The sequence below is a fragment of the Myotis daubentonii genome, chromosome 2 (genome assembly GCF_963259705.1).
Source record: "Myotis daubentonii chromosome 2, mMyoDau2.1, whole genome shotgun sequence".
Taxonomy (NCBI): Eukaryota; Metazoa; Chordata; class Mammalia; order Chiroptera; family Vespertilionidae; genus Myotis; species Myotis daubentonii.
This window is the reverse complement of record NC_081841.1, coordinates 5835573-5862369: the sequence shown is the minus strand read 5'-3', so window position 1 is coordinate 5862369 and position 26797 is coordinate 5835573. Positions and strand designations below refer to the sequence as shown.

Here is a 26797-nt window from a genome sequence, read left to right as displayed (position 1 = left end):
CTGAATTATTAATTATACAGATCTTTTGTAAATTCTAACAGTTTGTCCTTACCTTATCTTTATTTCTGTTCCTATTCTAACTCCTTAACTTACAGCTCTATTTTCCTTGAATTCATCTTAAATTGGAGTTTATTCTCCCCAAATCTCTATAGAAAGAATTCCTTTTATTAGGATACTAGAGGCCCGCTGCACAAAATTCATGCACAGGTAGGGTCCCTAGGCTTTGCTGGCAATCAAGGCCGATTGGGGCCTTCCAGTTGCCTGCCGGGGCCTTCCTTTGTTCTGTGCCACCCCCTGGTGGTCAGCACACGTCATAGCGAGCGAACTCCCGGTCAATCAAACTCCCAAGGCGACAATTTGCATATTAGCCTTTTATTATATAGGATTCTTTGTGTTATATTTGACCACCTAGTTTAACCATTCTTGTGGGTGCTTGTTTAAAAATTGTGTCTGGGTGGCTTAATTTGTTGGAGCGTTGTCCTGTGCCGGGAGCCGGTCCATCCTTGCTGTTTCAAGGGACCTGGCATATATGGCATACGGTTCTTAATATGTCTGCTCACCTTCTTGGCGCTGTGTTTTAACCAAAGTCACCTCTCCGAGAAAGGTTGAATCCCCAGGTAGGGATTTTCCCCTGAAGTTAGGGAGGGAATAAAACCCCTCAACTAAGTGCCAGGCGGGTAATTAATCCCTTTAACTACGAACAATCATGCTTAAACTACATAATCTTTTCTCCCTGGAATGGAGATAAGAAACGCCCTAACCTTTGTAATAGAGATTGATAGGATTGAATCAACTGGTATAAATACAGTTGTAACAAGACAGAAAGACTCAGAACTCAGGAGACAGAATTCAGAAGACAGAACCTACACGGAGCCTAGAGACAGAAGAACTTCGCTGGCAAGAGCATGCCAGAGGATCCTGGACAGGGACTGGCGGCGGAGCCTGGCGAGAGAGCATGGCAGGGGATCCTGGACTGAACCTGACTGCAGAGTTTGGCAGGAGCGCCTGACTAGAACCTGGTGACTGGACCTGCCTGGAGAACCTGGACAGAACCTGGCTGGAGATCCGAAGCAGAACCTCTCTGGAGATCCAGACAAGAACTTGGCTGGAGATCCGGGCTAGAGATCCTGGCTAGGCTGCTGATCAACTGAACGCTGTCTCCGTGTCCTTCCTTCTTCGCCGACTCCGTCCACACCTTTGGGGACCCCTGGACCTGCTGGGGTTGGACCCCGGCATCTGGCGCCCGAACAGGGACCCCTACATAAGCCCCACTCTCGGGATGGATAGGACTCCACCATAGGAAGAGGGTGGATAGTCTTCGCCGACTCCGTCCACACCTTTGGGAACCCCTGGAACAGGATTCCCCTAGGTAAGCCCCCCTCCCCCATTGAGAACCCCCACACTCGGGACGGATCAGACTCCACCATAGGAAGAGGGTGGATAGTCTTCGCCGACTCCGTCCACACCTTTGGGAACCCCTGGAACAGGATTCCCTTAGGTAAGCCCCCCCCATTGAGAACCCCACACTCGGGACGGATAGGACTCCACCAGGGTGCTACAGACCCCCCTATAGAGGATAAGTAGGGTAAGAAGGTGGATAGTACAGAACTTAGATTGAGAAGATGTGCCATACTGAGTCCAAAGAAAGAAGACTCTGTATTGATCTTTAGATTAAGAAGATGTGCCATACTGAGTCTAAAGAAAAAAGACTCCGTATTGATCTTTTAACATATATGCTTGTTAGCAGAGGAATTAAGGTTACTCCCAGTCAGGCAGAACATTTTATACAAGAAATACGTCCATGCTTTTCTGAGGAAGGAAAGGTGCCGGAAAGGTAAATGTAGAGGCATGGGAGAAGGTAGGCCCAAGGAGCCTTATCCTTAACCCCACTGCAGCCTTTCCACCCCGGGAAAGTGCAGGATTGGCAAGCTCTCCCTGGGGTGAAAGATCAGGACTCAGGTAATAGCAGAAAGCGCCAATCCTACTCTTAAAATGGATACAAGAGAGCGTTTCAGGTTTTTCTTTTTAATGCTTGCTTTTAAAAAATAAAAAAGGGGGAATTTGCCGGGAGCCGGTCCATCCTTGCTGTTTCAAGGGACCTGGCATATATGGCATACGGTTCTTAATATGTCTGCTCACCTTCTTGGCGCTGTGTTTTAACCAAAGTCACCTCTCCGAGAAAGGTTGAATCCCCAGGTAGGGATTTTCCCCTGAAGTTAGGGAGGGAATAAAACCCCTCAACTAAGTGCCAGGCGGGTAATTAATCCCTTTAACTACGAACAATCATGCTTAAACTACATAATCTTTTCTCCCTGGAATGGAGATAAGAAACGCCCTAACCTTTGTAATAGAGATTGATAGGATTGAATCAACTGGTATAAATACAGTTGTAACAAGACAGAAAGACTCAGAACTCAGGAGACAGAATTCAGAAGACAGAACCTACACGGAGCCTAGAGACAGAAGAACTTCGCTGGCAAGAGCATGCCAGAGGATCCTGGACAGGGACTGGCGGCGGAGCCTGGCGAGAGAGCATGGCAGGGGATCCTGGACTGAACCTGACTGCAGAGTTTGGCAGGAGCGCCTGACTAGAACCTGGTGACTGGACCTGCCTGGAGAACCTGGACAGAACCTGGCTGGAGATCCGAAGCAGAACCTCTCTGGAGATCCAGACAAGAACTTGGCTGGAGATCCGGGCTAGAGATCCTGGCTAGGCTGCTGATCAACCGAACGCTGTCTCTGTGTCCTTCCTTCTTCGCCGACTCCGTCCACACCTTTGGGGACCCCTGGACCCGCTGGGGTTGGACCCCGGCAGTCCTGTACCCCAAAAAGTTTGATTCCCAGTCAGGGCACTTATCTGATTTGCAGGTTTGATCCCAGGTCGGGGTGTGTGTGGGAGGCAACCGATCAATGTTTCTCACATTGATATTTCTCTCTCTCTCTCTCTCTCTCTCCCTCCCTTCCTCTACCCCCTCCCTGCCACTCTCTAGAATCAGTGAGAAAAATTTTCTCCATTGAGGATTAACATACATACATACATACATACATACATACATACATAAAACATATCCTTGCCCAGCTGGAGTGGCTCAGTGGTTGAGCATTGACCCATGAATCAGGAAGTCATGGTTTGATTCCCAGTCAGGGCACATGCTGAGGTTGCAGGCTCGATCCCCGGTGGGCAGCCAATCAATGATTTTCTCTTATCATTGACTAGAGGCCTGGTGCACGAATTCGTGCACAGGTGGGGTCCAGCTGGGGAGAGGGGATGCAGGAGGTTGGCCGGCCAACCCCACCCCCGATCAGGGTAGGGGGGGGCCAGTTGGGGGTGGGCCCAGCTGGGAGGAGGGGCCACAGGCATTCGGTGGGCCGGCCCCGCCCCGATCGGGGTGGCAAGGGCCGATCGGGGGTGGGTCAGGCCAAGGGGAGGGGCCGAGGGGGGGGGTGGCCGGCCAGCCCTGCCCCCTGGTCGACCTCCTGGTTGAACTCCCAGTCAAGGGGACAATTTGCATATTAGCCTTTTATTATATAGAATAGAGGCCTGGTGCACAAAAATTTGTGCACTCGGGGGGTCCCTCAGCCTGGCCTGTGCCCTCTTGCAGTCTGGGACCCCTCGGGGGATGTCCACCTGCTGGCTTAGGCCCACTCCCCGGAGGATCAGGCCTCAGCTGTCAGTCAGACATCCCTCTGGCAGCCCGGGAACCCTCAGGGGATGTCCACTTGCCAGCAGAGAGCAGGCCTGAGCTGCAGTCGGACATCCTTAGCGCTGCTGAGGAGGCTGGAGAGGCTCCCTCCACCACCACTGTGCTGGCAGCTGGCAGCCTGGCTTGTGGCTGAGCAGAGCTCCCCCTGTGGGAGCGCATTGACCACCATGGGCAGCTCCTGCATTGAACGTCTGCCCCCTGGTGGTCAGTGTGTGTCATAGTGACCAGTCATTCCCAGTCTTTCTGCTGTTAGGGTCAGTTTGCATATTACCCCTTTATTATTTACTAGGGGCCCGGTGCACGAAATTCGTGCACTGGGTGTGTGTGGGGAGGGGAGTGTCCCTCAGCCCAGCCTGCCCCCTCTCACATACTGGGAGCCCTCAGGCGTTGACCCCCATCACCCTCCGATCGCCTGATCAGCCCCTTACCCAGGCCTGACGCCTCCGCCAGAGGCATAGACCCCCATCACCCTCCGATCGCCTGAACGGCCCCTTGCCCAGGCCTGACGCCTCCACCAGAGGTGTCAGGCTTGGACAGGGGACCCCCATCTCCCCCTGATCACTGGCTCTGGTCCCCGCCCAGGCCTGAGGCCTCTGGCCCAGGAATCATCCCTGGGCAGGGGACCCCCACCTCCCTCTGATCGCTTGCTCCACCCCCCGCCCAAGCCTGACGCCTCTGACCCAGGCTTCAGGCCTGGGCAAGGGGACCATCATATCCCCCCAGTCCCCGGCTTCGCCCCCCGCCCAGGCCTGATGCCTCGGCCAGAGGAGTTGACCCTCATCACCCTCCGATCACCAATCACCGGATCGGCCCCTTGACCAGGCCTGAGGCCTCTGGCAGAGGTGTCAGGCCTGGGCAGGGGACCGCCAGCTCCCCGCGGTTGCAGGCTCCGCCCCGGCCCAGGCCTAACGCCTCTGCCCTACGTGTCCGGCCCGGGCAGCGGGGACCCGCAGCTGCAGCAGCACCGCGATCGTGGGCTCCGCTTTAGGCCCAGGCAAGGGACCCCTAGCTCCCGGGACTACCAGCTTCGACCGTGCCCAGCTCCCATCGCTGGCTCCACCCCTACTTCCTGCTATCACTGGCCAGGGCGGCAAAGGCGCCTGATTCTCCGATCATGGCTGGGGGGCCCCCCAGCTCTTAGCTCCCCCCTGGGTTTCCGATCACTGTCAGTGGCAGGGGGCTTCTTCCTGCTTTCCCTTTCGCCTCCCTGCATTGTGCCTACATATGCAAATTAACCACCATCTTGTTGGCAGTTAACTGCCAATCATAGTTGGCAGTTAATTTGCATATAGCCCTGATTAGCCAATGAAAAGGGTATCGTCGTACGCCAATTACCATTTTTCTCTTTTATTAGATAGGATTATATAAATGTTTCTTTCTCTCCCTCTCTCATCTTCTCTGAAATAAATAAAAATATACTTTTTAGAAAACATATCCTCAGGTGAGGATTTAAAAAAAAAGGTAATATTTCCAAATCACTTATAGATAATTATCATCAAAACACAAGCCATAGGAAAGGTTGTTTTTAAAAAAAATCATTATATTTTCTGCATTCTACCATCAGTTTTCACCACTGTTTTTCCTTTGAACCATTAAAATTTGTACATGTTGAAATAAACTTATAAGAAGTACCAAAGTGAATGATTGAGTAAATTCATTGTTATTACACAGCAATAAGCTGAACCTCAGAAGAATAGTTGGATTTCTATATAATCTTACCAGATAGTTTTTGGGAGAAATGAAGTGAGTTTTATTTTCACGTTAATGGGTGTTTTGAAAATGTCACAAATAGATGATAGTTATGCTCATGGAATTTTTGCTGCTGGGAATTTTAGAATAACCATAAACATTTGTACTAGGTCTTTGGGAAACTTTCAGTTGCTAATAAATTTTCTAATTTGCATTTGAAGTTACTTTAAAAAATTAATTCTTTGAAAACGTATTTTTCCCCAGGAGTCTCAGAATCATAATAAATGAGTTCTAAATCTATTTTATGAGGTTTTCCTTGGATGTCTGAGATTAATTACAATAAGAATAACTTCAGGAGATATGTGTCATAATTGAAAATGACTACAAACTGTGTGGGTTGCTACTACTTATAGGTTAAGGCAGTGGTCGGCAAACTGCGGCTCGAGAGCCACATGCGGCTCTTTGGCCCCTTGAGTGTGGCTCTTCCACAAAATACCGACTTCTGTGCATGGGCCACGAAGTTTCAATCGCACTGTACGTGCATGCCCGCAGGTGGTATTTTGTGGAAGAGCCACACTCAAGGGGCCAAAGAGCTGCATGTGGCTCGCGAGCCGCAGTTTGCTGACCACTGAGTTAAGGTGATGACTTTAAACAACAATGAATAGGTTAGATCATGAACTCTCAGAAAACTGCAGTTAATTTAATAAAAGTCTTATTTATTTAGCTTATATTTTGCTTATGGACAAATAATATGCCTTTATGAAAAAAACATTACTTGAAAGGCAAGATGTATTTTTCCAGTTCCTTGAAATTGGTGTTTTAAGTCTTCTTTTTTGTTATTGTTATGTAGTTGTAAAACGTTTTACGAAATGTATTTGTAACACGTTTTGAAATACATAGCATGTTGTAAATGTAAGTAAATAAATACACGTTCAGCTGCAGTAATCTTCAATGGTGTAATGTAGAGAAGCTAGTTTTCATTTTCCCCAAAATTTATGACCACTGGAGGCTAAGGACACTTCTGCCCTGAGCATTCTGCCTGAGTTTGGGTTTCCCTTCCCAGCGCAATCTCTGTGAGCTAAAGCTTGGGCTGAAGTAGATTGGGAGACTGTCGTAAAGAAGAGGTACAATATGATGGTGGGCAGTGAAAAGTCAGGTTAAGGCTTTATGCTAGGTCTTCAGCTCTTCAAGGACAGAGACTTTTGTGGCTTGGTCACTACAGAAAGCATCAATAAATATACTGTATACTGGATGAATAAAGATGTCAGTAACTTTCCACTGACTATTAAGAATCCCTGTTCTACATACTCACTTTGAAAATCTGAGGTGGGTTTATTAAAAATCCAAACCCCAGAATATTTTATTTGTTATTGCAGAAGAAAAGTGAATTGAGCCCTAGCCAGTTTGGCTCAGTGGATAAAATGTCCATCCGAGGACTGAAGGGTCAATTCTGGTCAAGGGCATGTACCTCGATTGCAGGCTTAATCCCCATGCAGGAGGCAACCAGTCGATGTGTCTCTCTCACATCAATGTTTCTCTCTCTTTCCCCCACTCCACTCTCTGTAAAAAAAAAAAAAAAAAAAAAAAAAAAAATCGCCCTAACCGGTTTGGCTCAGTGGATAGAGCGTCGGCCTGTGGACTGAATGGTCCCGGGTTCGATTCCGGCCAAGGGCATGTGCCTTGGTTGCAGGCACATCCCCGGTGGGGGGTGTGCAGGAGATAGCTGATCGATGTTTCTCTCTCATCGATGTTTCTAACTCTAACTCTCTCTCCCTTCCTCTCTGTAAAAAATCAATAAAATATATTTTTTAAAAAATCAATGGAAAAATATTCTCAGGTGAGGATTAATAACAACAACAAAAGTGAATTGATAACATGTCACGTTTGACCTTACATTCAGTGCTTTCTAGAATATATTCCAACGGACCCGATTTATCACTGTTCTTCTTTTTAAGAGTTCCTACCTGTAAGCTAGTTGTTAATTACTGTTTATTTTGCAGAAAATACCTTTTTATCCAAGTCTGAACTCTTTCTTTGCTTCTGAGGGCCTCCATAAGATGCCTTTCACCTACCTTTGTGTATTTTCTCTGTTGTTTAAAGGATCTTCCTGCTCCTGCCCAGTGGCTCTCCTTAAGGTCGTCCATGCACATCTGGCTTTTTTCCCCCTGCATGCCTTCGTCAGGCCAGGAGACCAGGAGCAAATCTGGGTTTTACATGAATGTTTTTAGGAAAAAGAAAATTAATTTCCAATACAAATTAGGTACAAAAATGAATATTTATTTACAACTAGAGGTCCGATGCATGAAATTCGAGCAAGAGTAGGCCTTCCTTCCCCCAGCTGCTGGCACCAGCTTCCCTCTGACACCCAGGACCCGGGCTTCCCTCGCAGCCCTGGCTTCGTCCAGAAGGTCGTCCAGCCTAATTAGCATATTACTCTTTTATTATTATAGATGAGGAAAGAAATCACAAAAATGATAACTTTAAAAAAGTTGTCAAATACAAAATTCAGAAAAATATCATTATATTTGAATTAATTCACTGTCTAAACACATTGCTGTGAAACTTCTTTCCCTACATTGTTTTGACTGTAGGGAAAATATATTGCCCCTTCATATTATAAAAATGCTGTGATATTTTCTAAAAATAGAATAGAGAGATAATTCAGTATTATCTATAACGTGATTAACCAAAAAACGGTTTTTATTATTGACAAACTAGAAAAGTTCCTTTCAGCTTCACAACTTCTTATTAGTAGCATCATATAAATTTGTAAGATTGTTACCACCTTTGGGAAAACTACTACCAAATATCTTTTATATATGAACTACAAGATTTTTATATAAGAGGTATAATTACAAGCCTTCATTTTTCTTGTACATTGACTGTACTCTTTGAATTGATATATTTATGATATGATATATGATCTGGCCCTGCATATTTCTGTCATGGTACAGAGTGATTTGTTCCAGTAACATCTTTTGTACAAACTGATGGTTAACAATACCTTGACCATACATGGAAGTGGCTGAGAACCACATAAATATATTCTACTAAACCAATTTAGTAAATATATCACCAATTTAACTTTCCCTTTATAGAGATCCCCAAAATGCTTGTAGCTACTCTAACTCTACTGACTTGGGGACTCATCTTGGGAGTATAGTTAAGTGGATAGAAGCTGCGGTTTTAACATCTGAATTAAGATTATGATGAAAATATCTTGCTTTCATACATTTTATAAAAATGATAATTTGGAACAAAGTTGGAGAACTCACACTTTCTAATTTCAAAATATATTACAAGGCTACAGTTATCAATACAGTGAGGTATAGGCATAAAGACAGTACATAGACTGGTGGAATAGAATAGAAAGCCCAGAAGTAAACCTTCACATATAAGGTCACGTGATCTTCAACAAGGGTGCTACAGAGAGTCTTTTCAACAAATGGTGGTGTTAGGAACACTGGATACTCACTTGCAAAAGAATGAAGTTGGACCCTTACCTTACACCATATGAAAAATTAACTCAAAGTGGGTTAAAGACCCAAAACTATAAAACGCCTAGAAGAAAATATAGGAGAAAAACTTCATAACATTGGACTTGGTTATAGTTTTTTGGATATGACACCAAAAGTATAGGCAAAAAGCAAAACTAGATAATGGGACTACTTTAAATTTTAAAAAGTTTTTGTACATCAAAGGACACAATCCATAGAGTGAAAAGGCAGCCTGCAGAATGGGAGAAAATATTTGCAAATCATACATCTGGTAAGAGATTAATATCCAGAATATATAAAGAATTACAGCTCAATAACAAAAAAATCAAGTAACTTAATTAAAAAATGGACAAAAAACTTGAATAGACATTTCTTCAAAGGTAATATGTAAATGGCCAACAAGCATATGAAAATATACTCAGCCTCACTAATCATCTAAAGAAATGCAAGTCAAAACCACATTGAGATAATTTCACACCCGTAAGGATGGTTACTATAAAAAGTAACAAGTGTTGACAAGGATGTGAGGAAATTGGAACCTTTGTGCTCTGTTGGTGAGGTTATAAAATAGTGTAACTGCTATGGAAAACAGCATTGAGGTTCCTTAAAACATTAAGAATAGAACTACCTTCTGGGTTTATATCCAAAAGAATTGAAAGCAGGTTCTGGAAGAAATATTTGCATAGCCATATTGATGGCAACACAATTCACAAGAGCCAAGAGATAGAAGTAATCCAGATGTCCATCAGCAGATGAATAGATAAACAAAATGTGGTGTATACATATAATGGAATTTTATTCAGCCATAAAAGAAATCCTGTCACATGCTACAACATGTATGAACATTGAAAATATCATGCTAAGTGAAGCAAGCCAGTCACAAAAAGACAAATACTGTATGATTTCACTTATATGAAGTATCTAAAGTAGTCAAATTTATATAAATAAAAAGTGGAGTGTTAGTTACTGGGGGCTGGAGGGAGGGGAATAAAAGGAAGTTTTTTAATGGGCATTGAATTTCAGATTTGCAAGATGAAGAAGTTTGGAGATCTGTTCACAACAATGTGAATATGCTTAGCATTACTGAACTGTACACTTAAAAATGGCTAAGATGAGTCCTGGCCGATGTGGCTCAGTTAGTTGTCCTGTGCACCAAGGGGTTGCCAGTGGGAGGCCTGCACTTAGAGGAGATAGCAATCAATGTTTCTCTCTCCCCCTCTCCATTCCTCTCTCTAAAAAAGTTAGAGATCTTTAAAAAAATGGTTAAGATGAGAAATTTTGTTATGTTTATTTTACCACAATAAAAATAGGAAGATCATTTGGGCACAGTGTTAGGACCCCTTCTAAGGCTTTGGGAGAGCCCATGAAAGCGAAGAGTCCGACAGCTTACAGTAAGCTTCATTAGCTGCATATTAAAGCATCTGTTTTGACCAGGCTGATTTTGTCCTTCCTTTGGAGCCCAGCTTAACTGAGCTGTACTGTCTCCATTTTCTAATTCCTGTCTCTCATAGGGTAGAACCAGACAGTTAACAATTTATCTTACACTGTCTTGTGACTGTCCTGTGTATATGTTTTATCTCCCAATTATAGGATTTTAAGTGTTGTCTCTTTTTGTACCCTATAAATATCTAGGTTCATAGTATTCATCTTTTTACTTCTTTGCTTATTCATTTGGTTGTTCATTCAACAAACATTAATTTAATTCCTCCTTAGTACTAGATCCAGAAATAAAGCCTACATACCCTGCCCCACATAGTTCAGAGGGGGAGGCACCAAGTAAATAGGTAACAATAGTACTAGTGTATGGGTGTGCTACCATAAAGATATGTACTGGGTGACAGGAAGCACAGAGGAGGACACTGGAATCAAACTGGGGTGTCGAGGAAGGCTCATTCCAAATGCAAACTTGATTTTTGAGGCCTGGTTCTAATGAATTTAAGAATTTTTAAAATGTTTCCTAAAAAAGTCTGCTAGCATTCTAATTTCTAAATGTAACAAGAGTGTGAATGCTAACATTCTATTTTCCAACTACAGTCCAGAAATTTTGGGTTCTAGTTACATTGGAGATTCGATGTAGTTTTAGCTACTATTTCCACCTCCTGACTTTGTTGGCGGTAAGAACCCTGGAAAAACAGCTCTTATATTTATATTTTTTTCTTGTCAGCCTTCCTCCTCGCCATTGATAGTACTGAAGCTGATTAAGACTTAGAAAAGCCTTTGCCTTTCTTATATTCTCTACATGACAAACTCCTACTTACTCTTTATGACTTATTTCAAAATCTCATCTCTCCTGTGGTATCTTTCTTGACTCTCCCAGCAGTTAATCCTTTGTATTCTTATAGTGTAACTCATATCTCTATTTATACTTTAATTATGGTACTTACCATGCTATATTTTAATTATGGATTTACATGCCTCTGTCCTTCAAGGCGTTAACATTCAGCTCTGTATCCCCCTGGACCTGGTACTAGTATAGTATATTATTATATAGTTGATGTTCAAAAAATAGTTTTTGACTTCATGAATGAATGGTGAGTCAAGTTTGTAGTCTTTTTTGTATTTTAATTTATTAATTTTAGATAGAGGATGGGAGGGAGAGAGAGAGAGAGAAAGAGAGAAACATTGATTTGTTGTTCCCCTTATTTATGCATTCATTGGTTGTTTCTTGTATGTACTGTGACTGGAGATCTATCTGGCAACCTTGGTGTATCAGGACAACACTCTAACCAACTGAACTACCTGGCCAGGGCCTGGATTCTTATTTTTGCAAGTGTTGATTGACCTTACTATATTTCATGGTCACAGATTGTATTCCTAACAACAACCAATTATCTGATGATAGAATCACTGCTAGCCGAAACCGGTTTGGCTCAGTGGATAGAGCGTCGGCCTGCGGACTGAAGGGTCCCAGGTTCGATTCCGGTCAGGGGCATGTGCCTGGGTTGTGGGCACATCCCCAGTGGGAGATGTGCAGGAGGCAGCTGATCGGTGTTTCTCTCTCATCGATGTTTCTGACTCTCTCTCTCTCTCTCCCTTCCTCTCTGTAGAAAATCAATAAAATATATTTAAAAAAAAAAAAGAATCACTGCTAGCTTCAAAATATGTTATGTACTTCTCTCTATCTCTACCACCTCCACCTGGTTCAGGCTACCCTCCCTCACCCAGATGGTGGCAGTCACCTTTCAACTTGTCTCTCTGCTTCTCCTCTTGGTCCTCTATAATGTATTCTCCACATAGAAGCCAGGATGAGCTTTTGAAAACATACAACTGATGTTTCTAAAGTGGCTGTAAGACCTCCATGGGTCTTTGGAATTCTTACTTTGGGAGGTTTTAGAAACTTTGTCCCACTTTATAGGAAACATATTAAAAGGTACCCACATCCCATATTAAATATGTGGTTTCATTTATTTATTTTTGCTATCACACATTAAAATAATTGTACTGTTTTGCTTCTGAAATTATTTGGCTACAAATAACTTACTTAAATTATAATTAACCTAACATTTCTTAACAGTTAACAAATCTCACTGCCAAGTGAGAATTGTTTTCAAATATAATGAAGTTTTATAAATGCTAAATTTAATAGTGAATAAAATTGCTGGGTTATATTTTGAGGACATTTAAGCATTTGTTAATTTTTATGGTTATAATTTTCTTTTTGTATTTTGGACTTGCAAATGTATCCTTTCAGGTCCTAAACATTTTCCTAGTCCCTTGAAAAGCCTGTTGATCCTAGTGTTAGGTAGAGGGTGAATAGCAGATAAAATGGCACTGTTCACTCTCCTGCTTTAAAATTCTTCCATGTCTTTCCACTGTCTTTAAAATAAAATCCTTACTGTGGCCTGCAAGATCCAGTATGATTTAGCTCCTCCTACCTTCTAGGGTTCATCTCATCCCTCTCTTCTCTGTTCACATGTCCTAGCCTCCTGATGATCCATCCTTCTTATTCTTTGAACAGTCAAGCAGTTGCTTTTCTTTTCTTTTTTAATATATTTTTTTATTGGTTTTAGAGAAGAAGGGAGAGGGAGAGGGAGAGAGCGATAGAAACATCAATGATGAGAGAGAATCATTGATCAGCTGCCTCCTGCATATCCCCCACTGGGGATTGAGCCCGCAACCAGGCATGTGCCCTTGACCGGAATCGAACCTGGGACCCTTCAGTCCACAGGCTGATGCTCAATCCACTGAGCCAAACCAGCCAGGGCCAAGCATTTGCTTTTCAACTCGGCTTAAGTGCCCCTCCTGAGAACCCTTCCCTAACCACCTTATCTAAAGGGAGCCTCCCTCAGTTATTCCATATCCCATCAAACTCTTTATTTTCTTCCCAGTGATTTCTTTTTCCCATGAGGATGTTGGCTACATGTGGGCAAGAACCTTTCCTATCAGGTTTATTACTGTGCCCCCAGCACCTACCAGAGTCAGACACATAGAAAGCACTTAGTACATACCTGTTGAACAGATGAAGAGTTACGTTAATAGATTTTGTAATTTAACCATCCTTGAATTTTTGGTAAAAACACTATGTGGTCATAATATGATCTTAAAACTGATAAATTCAATATGCAAATATTTTACTTAAGATTTTTGTATCTGTCTTCACAAGTGAAGATTGGTCTATAGTTTTATTCTTTTGTACTTAGTCCAGATGTGTATCAGAAATATGTTAGCCTCATAGGAGAAATTAGGAAACTTTCCCTTTTATATCTATAAATTTGAGAATAGGAGGGATAGATAACATGGAAAATTATTTGTTTGATAGAAGTTTGGTAGACTTCATCCAGAAAACCATTTGTGCCTCATGTAGTTTTAATATTTTACAAATTTCTGATATAGGTTTTTGTTAGTTTCACAGCTTTTTGTTTTTTAATCCTCATTCAAGGACATGCTTAGAGAGATGAAGGAGAGAGAGACAGAGGGAGAGGGAGAGGGGGAGAGACCAGAGATATGTATGAGAGAAATATCAATCAGTTGCCTTTCATATGCTCCCTGACTGGAGATTGAACCCACAATCCAGCTATGTGCTGTGACTGGAAAACGAACAGGCAACCCGTCGGGGCACAAGACAAAGCTTAACCAACTGAGCTACTCTGGCTGTGCTCATAACTTTTCTTGAGTTGATATGGCAGTTTCTATTTTCCGTGACTGTCATCTATTTTATTTAATCTTCAAGTTTATTGACACAAAGTTATGTGTAATTCTCTCACAATTAAAAAAGAATCCTCTTCAAATCTGTAGTTATAAAGCCCCTTTTCTCAGTCCTACTTTTCATGTATGATTTCTCTTTTTTTAAATTGATCATATTTTCCAAAGGATTATTTACTTTTACTTATTTATTTTTAAACAAAAAAAGTTTCTGGGGCCCTAGCTGGTTTGGCTCGGTGGATAGAACGTCAGCCTATGGACTGAAAGGTCCCAGGTTCGATTCCGGTCAAGGGCATGTACCTTGGTTGCGGGCACATCCCCAGTCGGGGGTGTGCAGGAGGCAGCTGATCGATGTTTCTCTCTCATCGATGTTTCTAACTCTCTATCTCTCTCCCTTCCTCTTTGTAAAAAATCAATAAAATATATTTTAAAAAAAAAGTTTCTGGGATTTTTTTAGCCAGTCTACTCTTTTTTTAAAAAATGATTGTTTATGCTTTTATCATAAATTTCTCTTTTGGGTTTGTTACTTGTTTACTGGGCTTTTGAGTTAAATGTTCAGTTTATATTTTTCAATCTGTTTCCTAATAAAAATATTTTAATAGTAGTATATCGTGATCAAAGATACCACATTTGAAAAAGGATACTTATGTGAGTGTATAACTTCTGGTCTTTTTGTTTAAAAAAAGTAAATTCATTTTTTATTATTTCGTATCCTCACTTTGTAATAATATAATTTAAAAACAGAATCTAATCAATATGAAAAAAATTACAATAAGTATATCACAGAGTCCAAAAATGCCTGAAAATATAGGGGAAATAGAATATTTACTGCAGTTGTTTCTTTTAGATCAGTGGTTCTCAACCTTCCTAATGCCACGACCCTTTAATACAGTTCTTCATGTTGTGGTGACCCCCAATTTCATTGTTACAAATTGAACATAATTAAAGCATAGTGATTAATCACAAAAACAATATGCAATTATATATGTGTTTTCCGAAGGTCTTAGGCGACCCCTGTGTAAGGGTTGTACAACCCCCAAAGGGGTCGCGACCCACAGGTTGAGAACTGCTGTTTTAGATGAACAATTGGAATAATTGCTTTAAGTTTAGAGGTATCTCACCAATAAATAAAGATGTTAGGATGTTCAAGAAAAAATATCGATCATATTATTTGAAAATAGAACTACTAATATTTTGTTTTAAAATTTGTCTATGTTTCCCAACTTTGTACAGTTTGTTATTTAACACTTACATGGTAACACATATATGCATTCATACAGTAATATTCTGCACTGGGGAATGGAGACTTAGCAAAATTCAGTTTTATAAAGAGATCGTGTCCATCACAAATTGAAACAAGGCAGCTGTACAGTCTTCATGCATTTTAACATGTTAAGCATGCTCCACGTAAGTAATCTTTCCGTAACTCATCTGGAAGGTATTGGAGGGATAAAAATAGACTAAGTATTCAAAATTTCCATCCTAGGAGTTTCCTGCTTTTGCCTACATCTCAATTGTCAGTCCAACTCCTGGCTCTTACTCCACGCAGAGCTGTGCAAAGACAGTGGGAGAATTTATGCAATAAATATTCAAGCTGCCAGATCATCTAGGCATTGAACTCTGCCTTCCCTGAAACAGCTCCTTTCCTATTCTATCGGAGTAAAAGGGAAGGTTGGAGACTGTATAAGGGCCCAGAAGCCAGGATGATGAATGTGGGATTTAGAAAGGGCTCATAGGTTCCTTTGTGAGGAATGTCAGACTTAAAGAATCTGTCAGTTCTCTGCTGGCTGGCATGGCAGATTACACTCGGGTCAGTCTCAGTGGTCGGCAAACTGCGGCTCGCGAGCCACATGCGGCTCTTTGGCCCCTTGAGGCTGGCTCTTCCACAAAATACCACATGCGGGCGCGCATGTACAGTGCAATTGAAACTTCGTGGCCCATGCACAGAAGTCGGTATTTTGTGGAAGAGCCACCCTCAAGGGGCCAGAGCCGCATGTGACTCGCGAGCCGCAGTTTGCCGACCACTGGTCTAGTTCATTTGGGAGAATCACACTGGAATCCCACCTGACCCACTCTATCGACGGAGTCTGATAGACACAGGGTACTTTCGCTCACTGGCTTTCATTTAGTTACTTTACTTCCTCAAGCAATCCTTAAATAAATAGAGGCAAGTTACCCTAATCGGTTTGGCTCAGTGGATAGAGCGTCGGCCTGCGGACTGAAGGGCCCCAGGTTCGATTCCAGTCAAGGGCATGTACCTTGGTTGTGGGCACATCCCCAGTAGTGGGTGTGCAGGAGGCAGCTGATCAATGTTTCTCACTCATCGATGTTTCTAACTATTCCTCTCCCTTCCTCTCTGTAGAAAATCAATAAAATATATTTTAAAAATAAATAAATGGAGGCAAGTTTCTGGAAACTATGTGATTTTCATTCCTTATATTTGGGTGGCACATATCTTCCTGTTCAACCCAGGACTTCCAAATGGAGGTCTAATTCATTTATTTACCTTTTTGGGGCTTGGTGTAGGGCTTCACACAGCCATGAAGTAAGATGTGGTGCTTATTTATCCTTATATATACTGGGGAAGACCAGCAGTAAGCACATTATTTCATAAATAATAAATTGTTGTTATGACCAATGCTATGAGATAGTAAAAGATATTATGGAAGTGTTGAACAGGAAGGCTGGTCTAGACTGGGAAGAACAAGGAAAGTTTTCCCAGGGCAATGACTTACTTTTGAGATGACTAGGATAAGATGAACTGGGGGTGGGGGTGGGGGGAGTCATGTTTTAGAGCTGAAAGGAACCTAAGATACCATCTAGTGATGGCTTATCCTTACATTCTACAAATGAGAAGATCAAGGCCCAGGGATAGAAGCACTTGCCTCACTGAAGTTACACAGCCGGTTAGCCCCAGGGCCAGAGACACAAACAGTGTGGTTTCTTAGGTGATTAGAACTCTAGAAGCATGTAGCAAGAAGGGACCTAGGATGGGGGAAAACAGGCAGGTTTTTAATTCAGTGCTTACTCCATGTCAGCTGCAGAGCTACTTCCTCAGGTGGGGGAGTAGATCAATAATGACTCAGATCTGGCTTATCCTAGACCTAGAGGAACTCTGTTATGCTGTAGCACAGTTTTTATTTGGGGTGGTGGGAGGAGGGACCCAAAATGATTAATGTGTAGTTCAATTGGGAAGCCAGTCCCTGCTCTGCAGCTGTCCAGCTGTGTGATTTGGGATAAGTTACTTAACCACTCTGAATTGCCATTCTCAATTTTTACTCTGGTATATTTACTTCCCTTCTTTTCCTATTCATTTTAGGAGCTTGCTGGAGATCAGTCGTGCCCTATATTTCACCTTGATCTTTAAAAACTAAAGTCTCATGTTTGGGTAAAGCATTGTTTAAGCCCCCTTTTAAAGAGCACTTTGCCAGCCTGTGCTTGCCCAGACATCTAGAGAATAACTGTAGCAAGCGAGCCAAGCTCCAGGATCTACAAGAATCGTTAGCAACTGAGCATATTTCTATAAACCAATAAAGGTTTTTATATTTTGTTCATCTGTTACCCACCCCTGTGCTGTTGCCGCTTTCACATGCAGTGTGTGTAGGCGGAGAGTATGAGATAACAGCTTCACAAATGAGAGTGGAAAAGGGCCGCTTTCCCTTTAAGGCAGTTTCATCCCCAGCTCCCTCCCCTTTCCTGATTGACAAATCTACCCGAAGTCACATGATCCGCCTCTATTTGAAGGTCACAAAAAGCTGCTTCCTTTAGAGACAGAGGGGGGAGAGAGAGAGCAAGCGGGAGAGTGAGTGAGAGTTAGTTCAAGCCAAAATGGCCGACAGAGTCTCTGCTGGTTTCTGAATATTTAAAATACAAATACAGATAGACAAAAAGAAATCCTTTTTTGGACCTTTTTTCATTTCCATTTCTACCTTGTATGCCTCAATTTGCTGGATTTAAGCACTGCTGCACTTTATGAGGTTGGTACATATTTTCAATTTTTTAAAACCAATTGATTTATATGGATTTTGTCTAACCGTTTTCACTAGTGGTGTTGCAAATCGACATTTGTCTAGCATGGAGACTGGCTTCAGACATTTCGTGAATCTGTGTAAATCAGACCCGTGATGTACTTTTGGTTCGGCGTTTTAGAAATGGAAAAGCCTTGGTAAAATATTTAGATTTTGAATTGATTTAATTGCACTTTTAATGTCTGCGACTCTTGTCATTGTTTCTGTCTTGCCAATAAAAGAAGCTGTGAGTAATTGGAAATTTAATATTTGGAAATGGGTTTTTAAAAAACACAGACCTCTCCCTGTCCCCTTAAATCTGCTGCAAAAATTTGCATAAATATAAATGGGTTTGCATTCTTTCGGCTGCTAAGGCCGACAAAGGATCTGGGAGGGCAAGCACTACAACAGGGAAGCCTTTTTTTTTTTTTTTTTTTTTTAAAGGTAGGCCATCCTTCCTAGAGAGATATAAAACCTAAAATAAGACCTGATACATTTTAGACATCAGGCGGGGGGCAAGTGAGCACCGGGAGGTTTGGGGTTTGTAGATTCCCCTGCTTGCAAACCTCCGGAGCAATGTGTGGATCGCCCCTCTGCTCTCTGCGCGCGCTCGTGTGCACTGGGTTTCTCTGTGTTCTCAAATGTGCAGCCAGATGCGCTGTTATTTTGATCGTGGTTTGAACCAAATGGTAGGACTATCTTGTAAACACAGTGTTTAAAAGATATAAACAGCTATTCACCCCGATGAAGAATTATTTCTTTATCAGTTTCTCCTTGGGGATTAGCCTTCTCCGTTTCTCACGGATTACATTTATTGTTTAATTTTATACAGATGAACTGGGCTTTTCAGCATAAATTCAGCATCTGTTTGTGCGGTGGCCTGTTTTGGTCGTTTCCATTGTGAATTGGTCATTGAGGGTCATATAAATAATTAGCTGTGTACGTACATATGTTAGTTACTCCTGAAACTGTGCAGTGCCCTGAAGTTAAATTCCTTTACTCTAATGCAGGATTCTAGAAAGCCTCGGAGCAGAGAGGGAAGAAAGCTGAAAACTTGCTTTCTCAGAGCCACCTCCCCCTATCATTGTGAGAGTGTGATGTAATGCTTCTCGGTCTGGTGGGCTGAAAGGATGTAGTTTGTGCTGTGGCGGGTAAATTGCCCCCACCCCTGGGGTAAATTACCCCACTCCCTCAGCACATCCCAGGCTCTGAGAGGCCTTGTTTTCTTTTCTTTTTTTTACCCCCCGGCCTAATTTGTATCCTGATTTATGCCTGGGAATATTGGCATGAGAAAGAGACTGTTCTTCTAAATCTGTTACAGAGTATAGTTTAGAAAGGCATTTAAAATATGCAAATTGGTTGAGTTGTCATAATCCCCATCATTAAATATGTAGAGTTGGATTAAAGCTAATTAGGCATAAATGGAATAATTTTCATCAGAAGGGAGCATTGGTTGTATTTTTTTTTGTTCCTTTTAATTAATCTAATTACAAGATGCTTGCTGGGCCTGAAAGTGTTAAAAAATGGAAACATTGCTGGACCATTTTGAAAATTTGACAGTCTAGAAGAGGGTGTGTAGTGCTTTCAAAAGCTTTATTCACTGTAAAAATGGATTGGCCTCTTGTGCTGAAAATGGCCTGTTTCTTTGGGCAATTGTGTGTAGATGAAGGGACTTTCACGCTAATTTAACAAAAAGACTTTCCATTTGAATACATAAAGATAATTAAAGCGCTCTGTCTCTAAAGAGCAAGTATTTTATTATTTTTCTAAAACTAATGTTATTAGTAGTAGAAATAAGTAAGAAGTTAAGTGATGGTTTTAAATTCATTGTAAATTTTTTGGGTAATATAAGTTTAGCTTTTGTGTAAGAAGGGTTGGAAACATTACATTAGAGAGGTAGTCTGGAACGAATTTGTGTCTTTAAAATTTTTTTTTACAGCTTCAGTTTAAAGGAAAAACATAGACTTTACCGTAGTGATAGAGTTTGCTTTGTGGTGGACCTACGGAAAATTAGAGCTCTGATTTTGCTTGTGTTTATCTGAAAATGAAAGTGCTTATTTGAGGCTTTACTTGTTAGGTGATTCATTTTACATCCATTTCCTAAGTTGTTCTTACAGAAGAGTAAGAAAAACCTAGGCTTTCCATGTTTTGCCATTAGCTTGGTTTTTGTTTTGTTTTTTTGTGGACTGTTAGCTTGTGAATAGCAGGTTAACTCAGTTTGCAGAGCGGAGGAACCAGAAGCAGAGTGCCTGCTCTCTAGGCAAAAAGAGAATGATATAATGAACATAAACAGATACCATCTAATTCTCTGAAATGTTTTTATAAATAGTCTTTTCTCTGAGACATTGAAAAGTGAGATAAATAAGACCTGCTTTCACGTAAGTTAATAAGCATTATGTCTCTGGTGAGTTTTAGAAACTCAGCTGCCATTTTGGATCTAAGTTTCTGCAGAGCCAGTCCTTATGGCACAACAAAACTATGGTAATTCAGAAGCAAGTGAAAATGAGTAATAAATCAAGTGTGCAAATGGGTAGTATCTAATTTGTGCCTTTCATTGAAGTTGTCTTTCTGTCAGTAGTGTGAAATGAAGCTTTAAGAACTTTAGAGATGTGGCTGATGTTATGAAGAACAAAATCCAGGGATATTAGAACTGGCTCTGTTGTGGTTTTTAAAATGAGACGGCATATGCAGAGGAAGTTTTTTACTGGAGAAAATGAACATAATCCTTACTAGTTTCCCCCTCCCCCATCCATCTTCTGCTGAGTCTACTTGTGATGTTGTAGTAATATCATTTACAATGCTGCTCTGTCTCACAAAAAAGTGTCACAGATTCCTTATTAAAATTTTACTGAAACTTCACAAAAATTGGTAGCGCTTAAATCTATCAAAAGTTGTATCTTATTTTTAAACTGTTTTTTAGCCCTTCCATCTGGGTGCCAGAGAGGAAACACTGGCAACTTTGATATATGGTGCAAACTCAACTCTGTTGTTCAGCTTTGAATGGCCGTTTGTTATTCTCTATCACCACTAAGACAGTCCTTTAAAAATAAACCTCTTAAAATTGAAGCAGAAGCTTGTAAGACTTTTCCAGCTCTTCAACTCTGCTAGAGACATTAAAAGAGTGATGTGATGATGAGACCTTCAGGTTCTGCAGAGCGGGCCTAGGAGATAACAGTAGTAAGGGGTGGATCTCACCCTATCCAACTGCTCCATGACTGAAAGGTTTTGAAGAAATTTAATTTTTATAATTCAGTATAATCATTGACCTTTTGCATTGTAAACTGGACAAGGCCTAAGACAACACAGATGCATGTTCTTTGTCCCTTCCCTTGAGGGGTACCAATCTAGCAAGGGAGATACGCAGGTAAAGAGGTCAGCAAGGTGCTATGTGTGCAATAGTTAGAATAATACTTGATACAGAAGTGTCCTCAGTGTCTGCATTAGGTGAATCCTTATTTAAAGAAGCCAAATAATTACCCCTTACTAATTTTTAGTCATCATTTGGATATTAGATTTTCTTTAAATGAAACTTGTGACTTAAAGGTGTTTCAGACCGTTGGCAACATAAGCTAATTGTTTCCTAGTACAGCCTTATTCCTGGATTTACACTAATCCGACTTCCCTCACCTGCTTCTTGTGATTAAGACTGGTGTTAGAGTGAAGTTCAGTGAATTGAAGCCACTTGGCCCGAAAAGGGATTTAACCCACGATAGTGACAGTTTAGCATGTCCTTTTTTCTTCCTTTATATGTTCATTCAGCAGTCATTTAATGATCCCTGGTGTGTGTCACGTGCTATTGTAGGTGCTGGGGAATCCAAGAATTAATTTGATTGTCTATATTGCCTTAAACAGCCATTTGGTTTATGTGGAAATGTTTGCCATCTGGTAACCATCTAACCTACTGCTTTGGGTTAAGACTAGGATAAGGCTATCGTTCCTTTCACAGGATGGTCACTTTACTAATAATTGGGAAGTGAATGATAATTTTTGCTTCTAGTAGCTTCTAGAGACTTCCATTTAAGGTTTGACCAGATAGTCACTTTATCTATTTTCTTTAACTCTATATAAGTATCTCCTCAAAATTATCTTTTGAATTATCTCTGAGAACCTCAAAACCTAAGTCACCTCCCTAGTTACTCTATAACATTCCTCAGTTTTGCATTTTAATACCCCTTAATTGTATCCCCATCTGAAATTACATTATTTGTCTATGGTGCATCAGTCCCCACTAATCCATAAGCTTTCTCAAGAGCAGACTGTTTTTCTTATTGCTCAATCCCCAGCATATAGAATAGGGCTCAGCAGGAGTAAGTGCTCAGTAAAAGTGTATGAGTTAGAACTGAGTTATAAGGTCACCAGGACCAGCTACGTGACCATAAGCCCCTGTTTCTTTATCAGTAAAATGGGGCTAATACATTGTGAAGCAGAAAGGAAATGCTGAAAGGAAGGGCCAGCACCTAGTCTTATTGCTTAGTAAGTGTTTCCTTCCTCTTTGTTAAATAAACCAGAAAGGCTTTTATGGCCCCACAGATACGTCCGTTCTTTCTCATGACTCGCAGGATCATGAAGCTTGTGCACTGATTGCACTGAGCTTCAGCCTGGACAAGGACAGGAGCAGTGCTGAGCCTTTTCTTTTTATTATGGTCTGAGGTTGTCTCTTCAGGCGCTGCTGCTGTGGTGTATCTACTTTTGCTTGGCTGCTTTTCATACATTCTGTGTTTTGCATCAAAAGTTTCAAATGAATTGGTCTAAGAGTTTACAAGGCAAAAGAGAACATAAAATACAGTGTCTTTTTTTTTCCATTTTGATTATTCTAAGCCTACTCATGTAAATTCTATTTAACCAAACTATTAATAGTTTTGACTTAAAAGACAGATAAAATAAAAATGTAGATCAATTGCCCACTTTATACAATGCTGTTGAATTATAAATGATACAGAAATGAATTTCATTCATTGACCTTGGAATTTGTGGTGTGTTTTTAAACAGAAAATTATTATATATTTACTCATTGATTCAGTAAATAATTCTTGAGTATATTACCTGCCACATATTGAGATGAGTGTAGGAGTAGTATGAAGCTTTTCTTTAGGCAATATTGCTGAAGTTAGAAAGAATATGAATGCAAGGTTAGCCAGCACCTGGGTTATTGGGTGATTATAAAGGAGGGGCACCCAACCCTACCAGCTTGTGCAAGAGCCCTGAGGCAAGTGAGGACATTGGCATATTTGGAAGACTGCGTATGGAGTACTTGGGCATGGTTCAAGTGTGAGGTGTGTAAGAGCAGGGATGATCTGGGAAATAAGAAGTGAAGCTGAGAAGGTAAACACTGGCCAGATACAGAAGAGTCTACAAGCCATGTTGGGAAATCTTTAACTTGAGAATAAGTGAAGGCTTTTCAGCATGAATTTCACCTGTTCAGAATGAATTTTAAAAGATGACGCTAGTTGTACTATAGAAAGTGGTTAGAGGATTGAGTATAAGGCCAGTATTGCAGTAATCCCAGGTAATAGTGGCCTGGATTGACAGCGAAGTTGGGAAGAAGAGGATAAGTGCAGAGATGTTTAGGTAGAAGATTTCACAGTACCTGATCATTGAGTTTGAGAAGGAGTGAGTTGGGGAAATTAAAGATTAATACCCCTGTTTCTGGCCTGGGCTATTGATGGTATGGTGGTACCATTTACTGAGATAAGAGACAGATGCCGGGTTGAGATGAGTTTAATTTTGGAGTTACTGAATCTTGGGACATCTAAATGAAGGTCTGGAGTAATTAGATAACTGGCTAGAGATAAAGATTTATCCATAATCCCACGTTTACCAGGATTTTCCTTTTTTAAGTTGATTTCTGCAATGTGCAGTGCAAGGTGCTATCGGATGCTGTTAAGGGGACACAATTTTATAGAGAAGATAAGGCCACATACTCATTACCACAGTGGTTGCCATGAGAAATACTAAAGGAGTTTGCGGGTAGAGAAACACTAATGTTAGCTGGGTTGATCAGAGAAGGCTACAGTGGTTCTCAACCTGTGGGTCGCGACCCCTGAAAATACATCCTGCATATTAGATATTTACATTACGATTCATAACAGTAGCAAAATTGCAGTTATGAAGTAGCAACGAAAATAATTTTATGGTTGGGGGTCACCACAACATGAGGAATTGTATTAAAGGGTCGCGGCATTAGTAAGGTTGAGAACCACTGCAGCCTTTATGAGGACCTTGTGTTTGAGCTGAGCCTTAAAGTTGGAGCAGAATTGTATAGAGTGGACTTTGAAGGCAGGACATCTGGCTAGAGGATTAGTTGTATTCTAGGAGGTTGAATGTGTGTAAGAGTGCTGGGGCGCCTGCTGAGTAGTTTGGATTGCCATGGCAGACGGTGGGGACCTGTTAAAAGTTTGACAGCAGCATGATCAAAGTGGTCACTTTGAGATACTAATGTGGCAGTGGGTAAGAGGAGGACTGGGAGGTGAGAAGACAACGGGGAGAATTTAGGGTTAGGCCAGTTAGGAGGCAATGGCAAAAAGGACTCTTATGAAAGGGCCTTGGAAGGGAACCTGACGTGGTGTGGTGAGCACACAATATATAGATGATGTATTCATAGAATTGTACAACTGAAACGCATATAATTTTATTAACCAGTGTCACCCCAATAAAGTCAATAAAAAGTTTTTAAAAATTAAAATAAAAAAAAACTTTAAAAGAAAGAGCCTGCTATAAGACTATGGCAGTAGGCTAGAAAAGGGATCAGACTCCAGGCTTTCAAGGTGAATGATGGGAATCTTCAACAGAAATGAAGATGAGGAATTCCAGGTTGGATATTCCAGAAATGAAGATGAGTTTAAGAAGCTGGTGGGACTTCCAGATGGATCTGTTTAGTAAGCAGCTGGCAGTGTGGGGCTGAAGCTTGAGAAAGAGGTCAGAAGTGGAGATAAGAGAATTGGAAGGCATCCACTTCCAAGTGATAGTTGGAGCTGAGAGTGGATGAGGTCACCATGGAAGTGCGGAGAATGAAAAAGAGAATTGAGAACTAGGCCTTGGGGACAGGAAGAGAAAGAGGACCTGGGAAAGGATGACAAGAAAGGTAGTTGTGTAGGACAATCAGTAATAGTTACTGAAAATGAGGAAAGGTCTTCTCAATCTCAGATGTGGTCAGCAGGTTTTGATGCTCCACAGGAAGAACAGTATTTGATTATGGCAACGTTTCTGAACCTGGTGTTAGGACACGTTCCAGTGGGAAAGGTTTGGGAATCATTATTAGGTTACACCAACGCCATCTAATAGAAATAGAATGTGAGCCACATGTGTTATTTTACATTTCTCAGGAATCATATTAAAAAGCTAAAAAGAGCCCGGCCAGTGTGGCTTAGTGACGACTTATGAACCAGGATGTCATGGTTCGATTCCAGGTCAGGGCACAAGCCTGGGTTGAGGGTTCGATCTCTGTTGGGGAGTGTGCGGGAGGCAGCCAATCAATGATACGCTGTCATCATTGATGTTTCTATCTCTCTCTCCTCCCTTCCTCTCTGAAATCAACAAAAAAATATTTTTTAAAAAGGTAAAAAGAAACAGTTGAATTTAATTTTAATACCTATTTTATTTAACCCAGTATGCACAATATTGTCAATTTAATATGTAATTGATTTTTAAATATTAATGAGCTATTTGACATTTTTCCATACCAAGTCTTTGAAATCAGGTGTGTATTTTATGCTTACAACACATTTCAGTTTGAACATGAAGTTTTTATTGGAAATGCTTGATCTATATTTAGAGCTCATAAAATTTACAATTGCCAAAGTGCATTCACATATCAAAGTTTTTCCAAACATACTAATGTTTTCCAGTAATGGAAATAAGTATCAACTTTAAATTTTAAGTTAATTAAACTAAAATAGAATTGAAAATTCAATTACTCAGTCATTCTAACCTCATTTCAAGTGCACATTAGCCATATGTGGCTACCAATTTGGATAGCACAGGATTATGCAAAGTAAAATAGGTTACCTTACAGCTGATGTGTACTTTGAAAATAGCCAAAGCATCACAAAGCATTTCACAGGATTGGTATTTCTTGGAACACCTATTTGCTTATGCTAATGGTATTTTTAGAATTGGAAGGGTCAAATCCTAATTTTGCATATGAGGAGATGAACTTTTTATGAAAGTACACTGATTGCAGAATTTAAGGCAGGAATTAAAAAATGTTTGACTAAGATCAGCAGGGTGGTACATTGGTAAAAATTCTTAAAACATATCAGTTTGTGTCATAGTTCAGAAATATGCTAGATGCAAATGCTTAGATTTTAAAACAGATTCAGTTGGAGGGGTGGGAGCATTCCCACCCTTTTTTGAACTTGTGGAATCAGTAAGATGGTGCTCCAGGTGGGGAGATAGGAAATTAGAGTTCGAATGTTCAAGAAGCTTTCAGTCAGTGGTCCCAGCCTTTCCCCTTATATATCCGCACCCACACTACAAGACCAAAGGGCTAGTTATTTTGTGCTTGAATCTCTCTTCTTTTTGGTGATAAGCAGGCTGCCTGGCCTTAGATTAGTAGACTCATTTTGTATTTCTTGCTATCCTGGGCCAGTACAATATTTACTAAATATGGGTGGTTTATAAAAAGCAGGTTCAGAGATTTTAATTTAATCATCTCATTGGTTTAAACTGTTTTGTAGTTACTAATTAGACCTTCCAAGAACAGGTATACCTTGTTTTATTGTGCTGCACAGATGTTTTGTCTTTTTACAAATTGGAGGCA

At 41.0% G+C, this 26797-nt stretch overlaps 2 protein-coding genes across 11 annotated transcripts in view; one reads left to right on the top strand and one right to left on the bottom strand.

The window, feature by feature from the left end:
* The window catches only part of TNRC6B (trinucleotide repeat containing adaptor 6B), a 244137-nt gene that overhangs the window by 68433 nt on the left and 148907 nt on the right, over positions 1–26797 (top strand). The window contains exon 1 of one of the 10 annotated variants that reach the window (XM_059681457.1): positions 17353–18009. The exons of the other annotated variants lie outside the window; for them this stretch is intronic. Coding sequence (XP_059537440.1) covers positions 18005–18009 — 5 coding nt within the window. The 5' untranslated portion in view covers positions 17353–18004. Of the gene's footprint in view, positions 1–17352; positions 18010–26797 lie in introns of those variants that run through there. 10 annotated transcript variants of the gene reach the window in all.
* The window catches only part of RPS19BP1 (ribosomal protein S19 binding protein 1), a 519247-nt gene that overhangs the window by 451500 nt on the left and 40950 nt on the right, over positions 1–26797 (bottom strand). The window lies entirely within an intron of this gene.